This window comes from Hylobates moloch, unplaced genomic scaffold (assembly GCF_009828535.3).
Source record: "Hylobates moloch isolate HMO894 unplaced genomic scaffold, HMol_V3 SCAFFOLD_2, whole genome shotgun sequence".
NCBI classification, from domain to species: Eukaryota; Metazoa; Chordata; class Mammalia; order Primates; family Hylobatidae; genus Hylobates; species Hylobates moloch.
Window position 1 is genome coordinate 134009171 of NW_026652277.1, and position 16263 is coordinate 134025433.

The following is a 16263-nucleotide window of genomic DNA, read 5'->3' on the forward strand; positions in this document are numbered from 1 at the left end:
TGAGTTCGGTCAACCCTCAGAATCAGGAGATGATAATACATTGTTATTTTAAGCCATCATGTTTGAGGTGGTTTGTTGTGCAGCAGTAAAAAACCCAATACAATGAATTTTCTGTAGCAAAAGTGTATCATATATAAAAAAAGCAATAATTTAATCTCTTTAAATAGTTCTTTTTTCCATATAGGTTCAACAGTAAGAGTTGATTATATTTTATGTATGCTTTTATATTGTATATTTGGTTATTCTTAATTAACCTACAAATTAATTTAACTAGAACACCCATTCATTAGCTATGCTAAATAAGTATAAATGTATTGGGCTTAGAATATTTACATGTAAAAAACATAGAATCCAGGAAGTATATTTATTCCTGGACAAATTGTGTACAAATTCTATACTATCTATTACAGAGAATTTCCTTTTTCTAAGACATTTTTATAAGATTTTTCTCAACTATAACAAAGGGAGGGATATTGGAATGTTTGCTTTGTTGTACTGTGCAAGTCTAAGAGAATCTGTGGTTCTTCATGTCCCTAGCCTCAGGAATCTAATCAAAGCTAGAGAGCCTACACCTGCTCTGATCCCCCAACACACATAACACACCGATGAACAAAATGTTGCAAAGAGTATTGGGGTTTCATTCACGCACTGATGCCCATGTATAGATTTTAGGATAAGAACCCAGGCTTAGGGCATTATTACTCCTCAAGCAATGCAGAGTATTACACATAGACTATCCTATATATTTATGTTTGTTATATCAAAGAAATTATTTTGTTATTCTAATACTATTTTATTAATTCTATTTCAAATTTTATAGTAAAAAGTTAATAACGCTGTCAAAACAATTATCAGAGTTAAAATCTCACTGATTTGAAACTTTAGTATGTTCTTTTTTTCCTTTTTCTTTTGTTACCATGGAGTAACTAACCAGGTGATATTTTATGAAAACATATAGAAGATATGACTGATGTGATACAAATACAGGTGGAAAAGTATAGTGAAAAACAGAGTAGTGCCTCATTAAAATAGCTGCTTAACTACTCTGTCTGTGCAAGGTATAGATGTGGCACAGATCTAGGAGGCTAGAGAGGGCTTTCCTATTTATATAATACACCGTCTGGACATTGAACAAGTAATCCTTTGTGATTATAATCTTTATGTGTGTTCTGAAATGGATTGCTTCTAAGTGAAATATAACTCTGCATACTTTTGGCTTTATTAGTAAGAAAAGATATTTCTGAAGAAACTGAGGATATTTGAACTAAATTAACTAAGGAAATAGTGCACTCCTGTGATAAAATTTGATCTTCAAAATGCATATTCCTTTGAATACCAATCTAGTTTTTTAAGAAAAATCCAAAGTTTTTGAGTTGAGATTTAATGGGTGGCAGGGAGGCAGGGGAACAAACATCCCAGGATATTCATTTTTTACTGCTATAATCACTGTGTATTTCAGCAGTTTATTGTTATTTTCAGTTTCTAAGCATTTCATATTTGAACTAGATGAGAAGTGATAAGTATGTAGAATTTGCTTTAAATACTTGTTAATTTTGGTTTTCTTTACACTGTTTAAAACATTTATGCTGACAAAAGCTTTTCATGTATTTACATTTTGTAAATTTATATGCAGTAGAAACCTTTGAGTTATTTTTTGGAGGTGAAGAAAAACAATTTAGAGCCTGTTTACTTTTATTTCATCTGTTTCTAAAAGGATTTCTGAATATTCTATCTTGAATTGCATAGAGATAATAATTAAAATTGGGACTTTATTCCAAAGCATCTTGTTTAGATTATCTATTGCTCCATAGGATACCAATACATAAAACTCAGTATTATGTCACTTATGGATTCTGGGCTTAGTTGGGTGCTTCTCAACATGGGGTCTCTCCTGTGGTTGCAGTCAGATGTCAGTGGGGACAGTAGTCTTCTGAAGGCATGACTGGGCTGGATGTCCAAGGGGCTCACTATATGTCTTGCAGTTGAAGCTTTTAGCTCAGCATTCAGCTGGGGCTGGCAGTTGGAGCACCTACAACACAAATTCTTCATCTATCTAACCTATTCCTCACAGCATCTCAGGTAGCCTCAGATTGGTTGCACATCTCACATGGCACATGGCTTCCAACAGGTAAGGAGTCAAAGCTGCCAGGCCATTTAAGGGCTACACCTGGAACTAACACAGGGTCATTTGCACCACATTCTATTGGTCAAAGCAGTAAAATAACCTGCCCAGATATAAAAGAATGGAACAATTAACTCCAACTCTAGACATGTGAGGTGGGAGATACTGTTGTGTCCATCTTGGAAACTCAGTCCACTTCACATCTTCTGTAATGTTTTATATTCAATAAATGTAACATCTGTTCTATGTGTAGATCACATGTAGGAGAACATGAAAATGCCCCTTCAATTATAATGAGCTACTCAAAACTAATGCTACTTTGAGAAGTGTAGTAACAGGCACAGGATCCTGGCTATTTCACCTCTAGTGATAGGCTCCCTGCAAAAGGATCAGAAAGAGTTGTGTCTAGGTAAGTAAAAGGGGTGAAAGGGAATTCTTATTGGGGATTTTGTGCCAAGCACTATGAGATGGATACCTTACCCACACTACTTTTTTTTGTTTTTTAAGAGATGGGATATCTCTGTGTTGCCTAGGCTAGGCTCAAGTGATCCTCCCGCCTCAGCTTCCCGAGTAGCGGGGACTATAGCAGCACACATCACTGTGCCTGGCTTTCTTCTCCGTAATTTAATGAGATTTTATAGGTGAAGAAATTAAGAATTAAAATTTTTAAGTAAATTTCTCAAAAATCCTGATATTGTAAGTGGCAAACCTGGGATTCAAACTTAGGCCATTTGACTCCAAAGTGTGTGCTTTTTCTACTTTACATACAAAAGTGTTGCTCTCAAGGCTGAGAAATGAAAGTGAATGTGAAATAGTACACTGAAAAACATAAAACAGTTCATCAGGTCTTTATTCTCACATATATCCTTCTTATAAAGGAAATAAAAATAAATTTTATTTTACTTAAAAAGATTTTTACTTAAAATGTTTTTAAACACAGACACAGATTTGAGCATTTTTATCAGATAACGTTAAATATGCATAATCTGGCTTTGCACTTCTAGCCAAAATAGTGAGGACCATGTTCTGCTAGGAGAAAAAAGACTTTCAAAAAGCTGTCTGGGTTTATAGGGGTATTCTACTGAAGTAATTCTCAAAGTGTGGTTCTTGGACTGTCAGTTGACCTGAGAAATTGTTAGAAATGCACATCTTCAGGCCCCACCCCAGACCTACTGAATCAGAAACTGGGAGTATTTTTGAAAGCATTCTGGATAATTCTAATTTACCTTCATTTTGAGACCCACTACTCTACCAAAAGTCTGTTTTTGAAATATCATGTTCAAAATGCAAAGACATTTTAGAGGAGGAGAAACACTGTGGAAATGGGTGTTCAATGTGGCTAAAGAGTTATCTGTGTTGTGCACATGTACCCTAAAACTTAAAGTATAGTAAAAAAAAAAAAAAAAAAAAAGAGTTATCTGGCTGGACATCACCATGGAGGCATAGACTCAAGCAACTCTAAGATTAATATGGTCCTTTGAAGCTGCCTATTTCACAGGTTTGCAAATGTCTGCTTGGCCAGGTGTATATCTCTGGGGCTCCACCAGAGGTCTCCAGGGTGGGGCATAGGAATTGTTAACATCATCATTCTCTGGACACACTTTCTTGTGAAAAGTATCATCCAGAATAGAACCCAGTTGTCAAGATTTAGTCTGAGAATGATTAAAAGAGTGGAAATTATTGCTTTCCTGGTTCTGAACATTGTACTGATATTAATGTAGCTCTACAATCTAATCACCTAATTGGATAATACAGAGCACATGAAGATAAGATGCCTAGGGTTATAAAGGACGACACATGCTTCTTACCCAGCTTTCTGGAGCACAAATATTTTTCCAGAAACATGATATCAAAAGTACATAGTAGTAACTAAATAAATTGCAAAACATGGTCTCCAAACTTTTTATTTTGCTTTGTCTGTACTGTGGAGCCTAAGCTGACTGTAAGCTCTATATTTTGAAGTTGCTGACCAACAACAGCTCCTCCATCGTTATGCCTGTATGGCTGAGCTTTCAACCTGGTAAGATTACATCTCTCCCTGTGAAATTTTACCTCACTGAGTCACCTTGTCGACTTTACAGCCTGTCCAGATGTTATTGTATGTGATTCTGTTATCAGATCCATCTGCTGACCCTCCCAGCTGTCAGCGTCCTCATTAAAGGATTTGTTATATTTTGAATAAAACCAGGCAGACCTTCAAAAACCTCTCTCCACATTTACGTTGTCTGTCCAGTAACCATGTCAGAAAGAGGAAACTAGGTTCTTTTAGAATGATTCATTCCGATATCATAGGAGAAAAAATAGGTTGTAAACTCTGATGCCAACAGGGGAGTGGACTAGGCCAAGTGTAGACAATATGGTGTGGTGGGATTGTGGGTAAACCATTAGAATACCTATGTAATGCTGTCCAAGGACATTAATATCCAAAAATTTTAAAATACTGCCGACCCAAAATCATATTTATAGACTGTATTCAGCCCAGAGTCAGGCAGTTTGATGGCTTTAGAGAGGTAAAGGAGTCTGTTTGGCTTGTCTATACTCATTTAAACTGTTCGAATAATTTTTCTTTCAAATAATTCCATAATATACACTTTTTCCAGGAATCCTCCTTTCAAAGGAGGAATGAAATCCATCATTCTGTATTCACAATACTTAGCTAAATCTAGAATATCATGCTTAATTGGTATAGTGTAAGAGTAAACATTTTAAAGATCATCAACCCCAATGACATTTAAGATAATTGGCAACAGTTATTATTTGTTGATTACCTAATATGTACAAGGCTATATGTTAGGTAATAAAGATACTATAAAATTCAAAAGTCCCTGCCCTCTGACAGCCTGTGATTTCCAATGAAGCAGGCAAAATACACAGAAAATAATAGTAAGAATTCTAGTTTTTATATTTTAGGGCAACAATTCTTAATCCTGGTAGCACATTAGGACTACCTGGGAAGCTTTAAAAAAAAAAAAATACCAATGTTGTGGCCCTACCCCAAACCAATTAAATCAGAATTTTTGGAGTAGGGCCGGGATATGCAAATTAAATTACAGATCTGGAAATCAGATACTGTTAAAATGTAAATTTTATATATTATGTTTTTCTCATATATTCTGTACTTCATTTCCCAGCTTTTATTTGAGAGACTTTCCAAGCATTATATTTAGCATATAGATTTTCACTTTACACAATCTAGATATTCTAGATTTCTTTATTTAATTATAAAATATTAGATATAAACCATATATTTTGTTATATAAACAGCAAATCTGTTTTAATAAATTTTAATTTTATTTTTTGCCACCTATAAATAAACAAAATAAATTTATCTCTTTTATCCTCCAACAAATATTTCAGTGTCTCTTAGCAAAGAAAAAAGTTTCTTGTTTAAAGAAAATTAATTATGTCATCTCTACAGCAAGTACATTTAAACAGTTCATCGCTAGGCATTTTAGCTGTTCACTAGCGTGCTCTTATATAACTTGTAAAGGTTGTAAATATTTAAATCTCTTCTAAATTATGTTCTGCAATGGAAACAACAGACCTTATTTGGAGGCTGACCATGGAAGTGTTAGCATCCTGGCATCTCTAGTCCCCTCGGACAGCAGCTTTGAAGATTCTGGCCAAAAATCATGCAAACAGTAGTGATACAGTTAACAAGAAAGAGCTTATTCAGTGATGATAGAAATAGTGATGTGGCACAATTGTCTGTTAAACTGAAAAAAACTATTTTTAATATTCAGGTTGTACTATATTTTTTTACCACGAGAGGTCCCTAAATCCTGTTCGGTGTATTCAGGCCACTTGATGTGCATATCAGACTGTTGCAACACTTTGGTATTATTTCCGTCAGTCTACATTAACCAATTTTTTTAACATAGGAGAGGTAAACTTTTATTCCTTAGAATCAGCTTGTTAAAAGAATTTCACTTAAATCTCATCTGGACCTAGAAAATAACGAGCATCGAAAGATATAAGAGTGGTGGAAAAACCAGGAAAATAAGTTACATAAAGTGGCAGTGAAATAGAATTCTTTTAGAGGTTAAGTGAAAACACAGGCTTCTTTGTGAGTTAAGAACAAACAATACCACTCCTTTCCATCTCAGGTCTAAACTCCATTTTGTTCAATCAGTGTTAATTAGTATCATAATTAAACATGACTTTTTTCATAGGCTGCCTTAATCGTACATGAATAATATTATTGTTATCACTTCAGTTTGGCTATATGGTACTAATGATACTCTTGCCTTGAATGTAAGGAAACATAGATGTTCCTGTGTCTGCTCCTGCACTAACTTAGGTATTCATACGTTGAATACTTGCTCCATGCCAAGCAGAAAGATATATTTCTTGCCTTTAGAAGTTTATAGTTTCTTTGGGGATATAATTTAATAGACAATTATAATCCATTGTAGTATGTTTAACATAACTCTTCATTTGATTTAATACCTTGATTTATTTCAATAAAAAGATGTTTCTATTTGTATAATTATGTCTCCTATTCCTTTTATAATTGGAGGTCACAAGGGGGCAAAAATATTTTCTCCATGACAGCCATTGATCTTTTGTAGTAAGGGCAACTCATAATCTACCATTGGGTATATGTTTGTACAGGGCTTGTCTTTTTTAGTTTGTTCATTTCAGTCTGGCTTATGAACAAAACAAGGACATCTCTGTTATGACTTCAGAGAATAATTCTATCTGATTAAATTATTATATTGGTACTCTTTCGAATCAGACATTATTAAGAGATACTAATGAAATTAACCTAGGTAAGAAATTTAAAATATTGTATTTAAATGCATATGCCTTGTATTTTTATTCCTTTGGAAATGTTAACAGTAGCTTTTTAATGGTAATTTATATTTTGATCACTAGATGGCACTAAGCACATATAGCTAAGAAAAAAATAACTTTCTCAAGTTTTCTGAAAGCAAGTCTATGTTTTCAGCATTACACACTATAAATTTTTTTATGTAGCCCATAAAATTCTTCTTGCTACAAAAGCGTTGTTTTTCTAAGTGAAATAATCTCACATCTGACTCCCTTAGGTATAGTAAGTTACAAGAGAGACACAGCCTCTGAAATTAGCAGTCATCCACTCATCAAACTTCTCTATTCTTGGCCATTTAGATTTATTATTATCATCTGTTTCTTAAACTGGCCTTTTCTTACTAGTACTTCCTCTTCTCTGGGAAACAGAGAATATATTTTAATTTTTTTTAAAGGGCTATTATTATATAGCCTCTGGCATGTTAAAAATAGATCCTAGAGATTCACACACAGGAGTTCCTGTAGGGCAAAATATAAAAAGAGCAAAAACTTTGTTTTTGTTTTTTGGTCTTCTAAATATTATTTGCATATTGCAAAATATTCTTTCTTTTGTTATTTTTGGTCTGGTTATGATATTCATGCAATATATTTTCTGAATCATGATGCTTTAAGTTGCAAATAATAAATATCCTTAATGTTGAAGCTATTATTAAATTGAGTTATTTTACACAACCAGAAGTTGTCCAGAAGTTAAATGGTACTTCCAGTGGTGGTTAGAGTTAGTCAGTGACTTAATCAGAAATCCAGTGGTGGCCAGGCACAGTGGCTCACACCTGTAATCACAGCACTTTCAGAGGCCCAAGGTGGGAGGATCACTTGAGCCTAGGAGTTTAAGGCTGCAGTAAGTCATGACTGTGCCACACTGCACTCCAGTCTGGGCAACAGAGCGAGACCCTGTCTCAAAAACAGAAACAAAAGCAGAAACCCAGTGATGTCATCAGGGACCCAGGTTTGTTTCCTTTCATATGTCCACTCTGCTATCTCTGGTATATCAGACTTCTGCTTTGTGTTGATGATAACCACTGCAGTTCTACATAGAATTTATAATCATGGTAAAGTCCAGTAGTAGAAGAGGGGATATTCACCCCTTTATAGGTTTATTTTTATCAGTGGTTTACATTACTTCAGGATCCTGCAGCAAAGTTCTCCTCAGGTCTCATTTGCCATGCCTGGGTCCCCAGCACTTCCTAAACAATTCAATGACAGGAGGAGGGAATAACTGTGATAGGTATAGACTGATAGAGACCCTTGCCCTTCCTAGCATCACAGACCCCCTCAGAGGAAGATGAAACCTGATACAATATCAGAGCACTACCCAGCAAAGAGGGAGATGGATGTGGGGAGGCAGACCACAATATTTGCTACCGTTTTTGTTTTTATTTGTTCGTTTTTGTTTCGCTTAAAGACTCTTCTGGCCGGGCGTGGTGGCTCACGCCTGTAATCCCAGCACTTTGGGAGGCCAAGGCGGGTGGATCACGAGGTCAGGAGATAGAGACAATCCTGGCTAACACGGTGGAACCCCGTCTCTACTAAAAATACAAAAAATTAGCCGGGCGTGGTGGCAGGCGCCTGTAGTCCCAGCTACTTGGGAGGCTGAGGCAGGAGAATGGCATGAACCCGGGAGGTGGAGCTTGCAGTGAGCCGAGATAGCGCCACTGCACTCCAGCTTGGGTGAAAGAGCAAGACTCCGTCTCAAAAAAAAAGACTCTTCTTCCTGGCCGGGCAGGGTGGCTCATGCCTGTAATCCCAGCACTTTGGGAGGCCGGGGTGGGCGGATTGTGAGGTCAAGAGATCAAGACCATCCTGGCAAACATGGTGAAACCCCATCTCTACTAAAAATACAGAAATTAGCTGGGTGTGGTGGTAGGCGCCTGTAGTCCCAACTACTAGGGAGGCTGAGGCAGGAGAATCGCTTGAACCTGGGCGTCAGAGGTTGCAGTTAGCCAGAGATCATGCCACTGCACTCCAGCTTGGTGACAGAGTGAGACTCTGTCTCAAAAAAAAAAAAAAAAAAAAGACTCTTCTTCCTGATGTCCTGATATTCTTGAAATATAACTTTCAAGTATTTCAAGTGTATCACACTGGACAGAGTCACAGATGTATCCCATATCTAGCTATTGCAGACTCTATCATTCAGTACAAGCTGTTTAACCTATTTTTTTTTTTTTTTTTGTCTATGCGTGTGTCCTTTTCCTAACCATTAGAGAAAGTAAAATCTTGGATTCTTTTTATCTGCGTATTAGTTCTGTCATGCTCTGAGAACAATATTTCTAAAACGTGTTATGAATCTAGTAGCATTTCAACTAAATCTACAATTGTCTGCTAAGTCCCCACAACTTTAAAGGCACTGGGGCAAGCACTATGGGTAAGTCTGGCCAGGACATCTGAAAACACTGCCACCATCTGCCTTGGAGCTCAGCCAGACCCCGTGGACACTCTAAAGGGCAGAGCAAGCAACACCACCTCAGTGATGCGAGTCATTCATTGTTCCCTGTCAAATACAGTGCCTTTTGGCCTGTTCTGGCCTATTTTGCACCGATTTTTCCATTTGATATCTCAGCACTTCTCAGAGGCTATAGAATGGCTCCCCTAGTATAGATTCTATCTGAAATAGCAAACTGTGACTGAGGAACTCATCGCCCTTCTTGGCTATTTATGCCAAAGATGTGATCCTGGTACAATATCTGAGTGTTGATTTGTTTCTTATCTGTATTCAGCAAATATTCATTGAATAATTAAAAGAATATTTGTAACAATTGATATTTCAAATGTAAGGTTTTCTCTTACAGCATTTGAAAATGCTGATCACGTTGTATTTCTTGTGTTACCTGTTTTAACAGTTTATCAGTTCTTGTCAAATAGCCAGTGAATATTATCAACTAACATTTTCAAACAATATTGTGTTTTCAAGTAAAGAACTATTCTTAAAAAGCAAGTAGTATTGGCATAATTGCTAGGTTGGTCAAACCTTGTTCTTATCCTTTTAGTTTTATCTATAGATTTGAAAGAGATTAACTCGTTCATTTAGTCAAAAAATGTTTAAAAAGAGAAACCTCATTGATATTTTTATTTTTCAGAAAACTGTGGAATATATTTTCCAGAAATAAAAAGAGATCCAGGCAGATATTTACACAGTTGTCCTGAATCTGTGAAAAAATGGCTTCGACAGCTAAAGAATGCTGGGAAAATTCTTCTGTTAATTACCAGTTCTCACAGTGATTACTGTAGACTTCTCTGCGAATATATCCTTGGGTGAGTGATGAGTCATTCGGTTTTCACTGTCTTATGAAATACAGATAGCAAATTAGACCAGGGCTTTTTTAAAAGTGTCAGCCATGAGCATATCATTATTTTAAACAATGCTGAGTGACAAGTTGATTTTTTTTTGCTCATGACATACCTCAATCTCTGCTGACAGCAGCCCAACCAAGTACATTTTAGCAAAGCAATGTTATTGGGGACCAGTATGCTCATAGCTCACAAAATGTCCAGGTTTTAGGTTTTTTAGAAGGTGGTATACTGTATATCCTTCAGTTTTCCATGAATTTGGTTTCTCGTTTTTGGATGATGATTGAGAGACTCTGAGTTGTAGGTTATACTCCTCCACAGATACCTGGAGTACAGCCACTCTTTAGTCATTTCCGTGTGGAGCCGTGTACTTTACTGTTTAACACAGCCAGGATGGGATTGAATTCATGAAAATGAAGGCAGTATAATTGCATAGACTTTAAAGTAAGACAGACTTGACTTCAAGCCCCACTCTGCAGTTTACTGTATTACCTGGGGCAGGTTTTATAACCTCTTTAAGCTTCAATTTTGTCATCATAAAAATGGTACAGTAATGCCTTGTGGGTATGAGGGGATATTTAAATAGCATAATACAGGTAGAGAATTAGACAGGAATAGTTGATAGACTTCAGTGGGTAAATACTTATTCTTGTGGGCAATACCAGGAAATGTCTATGGTCAAAGCAAGATTCTACAATGAGCTATTAGGTCTCCCCTAATGTTTCCTCAAATTCCATCAAATACTGAATTGCCATGAGCAAGTTTGAGCTTTAAACCTACCTTCACCAGCTTTTTTAGCATCATGATTTCCATGTTCCTTAGCATGTGTGGCTTTAGTTTGTTCTGTGATATGCTTACAATCTGTGAGTAGAATTTCTGCTTTCTGAATAATGTATAGGCTGATACATAATAATGCATCCTTTGGGTGAATTACGGCTAAAATCCTGGATGTCTTCGAAGGTGCCACTCATAGAGACATTTGCTATCCTAGTAGTGGGCCCATGCTGTAGAATGAACAATCTGGATTTTAATTCCTTTTTTATTAGCATAGATAACCGTAGTCTTTCTTCATCTTAATTTCTATGTATTGCAGTTTGGATTTGTAAATGTATTCTAGAATGTTGGGTAAATATTGTTTCCCCCATTGTAACAGGGAGTCCTTCAGGAGAAAGGCTACCCTTCCTTTGCCATCAAAAGTAATCCTTAATATAATGCTAAGTACAGATTGAAAATCATTAATTATTGTCATACAAAAGTTACCACATTATAAGACTACACTGATTGTCAAATAAAGTATCTTTTTCACATTTGAAGCACTCTCTGAAAGATGACTATGACTTGCTATAATGCTGCTTTCTGTGGGACCCATGTAACACACAAAATTGTTAACTCTTTGAGCTAACAAAGCCAGCCAATTTCAAGGCCCCCAAATTTGAAGATAGATTTTCCAAATATTTCCAGCTGTTAGAAACTATTGAGTTCACTACCAAAGCCAGCTTGGTACCTACAGTCTATGTGCTGCTCTCTTTTTTTTCCTGATTATGTTTATACTTCAAAGAGCTGTCAGGAAGACTAGTACTCAACCACCTTCTATTTCCAGTGAAATGTTCACCTTAAAGTCTGTGAGAAAAATATAAAGCATGTAAAAGTTAATCAAAAGATAAATGATGCTGTGGTAAAATAGATAAGCAAAGATCAAGTTCTGTTTTATATGGACCTTTTCTAATTCTTAAAATAAATTTATGAAAAATTGTGTTGCTTTTAGGAATGATTTTACAGACCTTTTTGACATTGTGATTACAAATGCATTGAAGCCTGGTTTCTTCTCCCACTTACCAAGTCAGAGACCTTTCCGAACACTCGGTAAGTTACATTTGGTTTCTTTCTTCTCCCGTATACAGTTGGCTAACAACCTTGTGCAGAACACTGTGTTACATGCAACGCCATGTCTTCTTTCCTCTCATGGGGAAGAAAAAAGATAATAAACCTATGTTTGTATTAAGTGTTACGCTACCACTTTATATCACAATTATTTCTTTGCATGTCAGTCTCTCCCTGACTTTAAAAATGAAGGGCATGAACTTCACCTTAGTTTTTAGGGCCTAAATAAATGCCTTGATAAATATTTGAAGGATGGATTACTTGTGATAAATCAGTCAAGTTATCTTCTAGAACAAAAGCGCCTGCGGAACACATGAAGATCTTCACAAATGAAACATTCCTCTCTGGGGAATAGGCAAGGCCTTCCTGAAAGGGTATTTAGAATTGTCATTCATGTAGAAGAGACTGATAGGGAGAGAGGTGGAATGAAAGGGATTTGCAGATGAAAAAGAATGATAATAGAGTGAGATACTCATAGGAGGTGCTCTTGAAAGCTTCTTGAATGAATGCATAAATGAATAAAAAGAAGAGCCTGATCTGGAATAGAGAAGTTATAGTTTTTGGGGAGTGAAAGACAGTGAGTTTAGTTTTGATATCTGTTGTGTCTTTTATTTCTATTTAAGTAGTTTCAAATAAACTCAATGATATATTAACATTTGAGGACCATTCAGAAGTTCTCTTAGGAGATGAACATCTAAAATAAATCCAGTATGGTTGGAAATTGAAACACAGTTAATGGTTGTAAATGCACATAAATGTATAAAAGATTATTAACAAGTAAAATTTATAGATCTACCTAGAAATGTAGCTGTATTTTAAAGAGAATGATAAAATTAACATACATGCATATTATATGCATAATATATATAAGCATACATGCATATTATATGCATAATATATATGAGCATATATATTGTGCATATATATATATATAACCATAATATATGATTTATAATTTTACTTTTGATCATATGCTTGGCATTATATAACAACCTGGGCCAGGTTGGACTGATATTTAATATACATTTCTCTTTACTTTCCCGTGGCCACACACTACCCTGCTTTGAAATAAAATTTAAAATTTCTCAAAAAAGTGTTCATGTGAGTCAGACGCATTTAATGCATTTATTTGATATGGTAATACAGTATTATTTACTTTGAACTTTGCTATTCAAAAGCCTGATTCAGTTCTAGGCATTTGATAGTAGCTCAGTACTCAGTGATGGGCTTATGAATAGTGAAATCTAAGTGAGGTTCATTGTAGCACGTGTCAAGCACCAAGGCATTTTCTGTGCACCAGACAGATGTGTGAACATGTGACCACATCAGCAAGTGCAAGGGATGCTTATGGATTGTAGTACATGTCATGAAGCTAGTAACCACCTTACGTGGTACTACAGTATATGGGGCAGGCCTCCTTAGAGCGGCTGGCCAGGGAAGCTCTGTCCAAAAAGGTTAGGTAAGGTGACTTGCAAGGCGAGCCCTGGGGGACAAGTGATGAGAAGAGCAGAAGAAGAGTGTTCCTGGCAGTGGATCAAATGAATGCCAAGGCCCAGTAAGAGAGTAGTTTTGTCACATTCTAGTAACAGAGAAGAGACCTGCCATTCTGGCACATGGTCATGGGGTGGGAGGGGGGTGAAGTTAGGGAGGCAGGCACCCGCATAAGCAGTGGAAAGGGGTTTGAATTTTATTCCACAAGTAACCCGAAGCTGTTCCATTGTTTGCGGCAGAAGAGTGATATAAGAGACTGCTTTGGCTGCTAGGTGGGGAATGGTTTGAGTGTGGGGAAGGATGGAAAGAGGAAGACCTGGCAACTGCAGTGTCCCTAGTAAGATACTGTCATGGTTTGGTCCAGAGCGACAGTATTGGAAATGGAGAGCGGTAGATATATTTAAATATATTATGGAGTTGGAAAACACAGAGGGCTCGGTGATACTTAAAGAAACAGCAGACGAAAAGAAAGGAGTAATAAAAAATAACTTCCAGATGGTTGATTTTTCTTTTTCCTGAAATGAGCAAGTGAGTAGATGGTGGTACCATTTACAGACTTGGGGAAAAATACAGAGGATAAAGTTGTATGGAGTAGGGGTTACATCTGTTAAGAACTCGTTTTTCAACATGTTAATTTTGAGATGCCTATGAGTTATGTAACTGTCACTATCAATTAGGAAATTGTATAAATATGCCTGGAGTCCAAGGGAACAAGTCTAGGCTCAAGATATATATTGGGAGTAATTAGCTCATAGATAGGTATTTGAAGCCCAGGGATTATATGAAACCAAATATAGAGAGAATGTAGATAGGCAAAAGGCCTGGACCAAGCCCTGACATTCTCTAATATTAAGGATAGAGAAGAAAGAGTGCAGTGTGGCAGCAGATAGATTATAGTAGGGAAAACAGTAGAATACGTGTTCAGAAGCCAGAGGAAAGAGGAAAGGGTAGCCAGCTAGTCCAAATTCTACAGAAAAAGTCCACTGAAATGAGGAAAGAGAAATCTTCATTGGGGTGGGCAAGATGGAGATCACTAGTGCCTCGGTGAACAGTTGCCATAGAGTGGTGGGATAGAAACTAAATTGCAGTATCTTGAGTAGCTCATTGGAGGTATGGAACCAGGGTATATGTACAGCTCTTTCTAGAATTTTAGCTCTAAAGGCAGTCAAAGAATTGAGGTTTTAGCTGGAAGACAATGTAGGATTAAGGGCATATTTTATTTTTTTAAGATCGAAGATGCTAGAATATGCATATATGCTGATGAGAATGCCTATCTAGTGCAGTGGTTTTCAACAGTGGCAGTTTTGCCCTTCAGTGCAAATTTGGCAATGTCTGGAGACATTTTTGGTTGTCGCAACTTTGGAGGGGGGTGGAGGCTAGGTGTGCTGCTAAGCAGCTTACAACACACAGGACAGCACCCTCCAACGACAAAGAATTATCTAGCCCCAAATCTCAGTGGTGCCAAGGCTAAGAAACCCTAGTCTAGCAGAAAGAAATAGGTTGATGTTGTTTTTATATGTTGGTTTAAAGTCTTATATAATAAAATCCTTGATATTAAGAAATAATCTGTTATCAAGGATTCTAATAATATTCTTATAATTAAACCAGAAAAAAATTTAAATGTTTTTCCCCACTTTACAAACTTACATTTAAATGTATAAGTAAGTACCCAATAAATATTTGTTTTTATTTTTATTTTTGTGGGGTTTGCATATTTTGTTCCAAGAAAATCTATACCCCTTTTATACCCATAGTAGTATTTATGCCATTCCATAAGATTTTTATTAAAATTTCACACAAAGATACAAATAATGGAAAACTACACGTTAAAAATATACCAAGTTTTTTTAACATATTGGAAATTATAAATGCATTAACTATGCTGACAATTTACATCATTTTATGTAGTTTTTCTCTATTTAATTGAGAGTATCCCGAGATAAAAGAGTGGAGTGTTCAAAAAACGATTACTTTAGAAGTACCTATCTTAAGACTTCTGTGCAGTATTTTCTGTTAGTTGTACAGTACAATTGGATTAGAAGGCTGACATAATAATGATGTTTATCCAAACTACGTTTTTAGATATTATACTCATCAAAAGACTTGAAAGTCTTTTTGACTGAATTTATGGTATGGAAATATTAGGAATCTAAACTTTAAAAATAAGCACATCCTGATAATGAATATACCATTTTAAAAAATGGTTTTATATTTTGGGTTGTATAAAAACTTAGTTTTTTAATTTCTACCTTCTCAGATTTGTATTTCATTTATTTTTTAATTGACAAGTAAAAATTATATATTTATGTTGTACAACATGGTATTTTGATATATATATACATTGTAGAATGGCTAAATGATACTATTTAAATAGGAATTACCTCACATTATCATTTTGTGTGTGTGTGGTAAGAACACTTAAAATCTATTCTCTTAGTAAATTTCAAATATACAATATATTATTTTTAACTCTACATTATGTACAATATATTTCTTGGATTTATGGATTTATTCCTCCTAACTGAAATTTTGTATCCTTTGACCGACATCTCCTAATACTCTACCCCTAGCCTCACATTACCACCATTTTACTTTCTGATTCTGTGAGTTTGGCTTTTTTACATTCCAAATGTAAGTGAAATCATATG

General features: G+C 35.8%; 1 protein-coding gene across 2 annotated transcripts in view; it reads left to right on the plus strand.

Moving 5' to 3' along the window:
• Nucleotides 1–16263, plus strand: part of NT5DC1 (5'-nucleotidase domain containing 1) — a 139029-nt gene that overhangs the window by 105333 nt on the left and 17433 nt on the right. For both annotated transcript variants that reach the window (XM_032157228.2, XM_058435497.1), the window contains exons 7-8: nucleotides 10033–10207; nucleotides 12009–12106. In XM_032157228.2, coding sequence (XP_032013119.1) covers nucleotides 10033–10207; nucleotides 12009–12106 — 273 coding nt within the window. The remainder of the gene's footprint in view (nucleotides 1–10032; nucleotides 10208–12008; nucleotides 12107–16263) is intronic.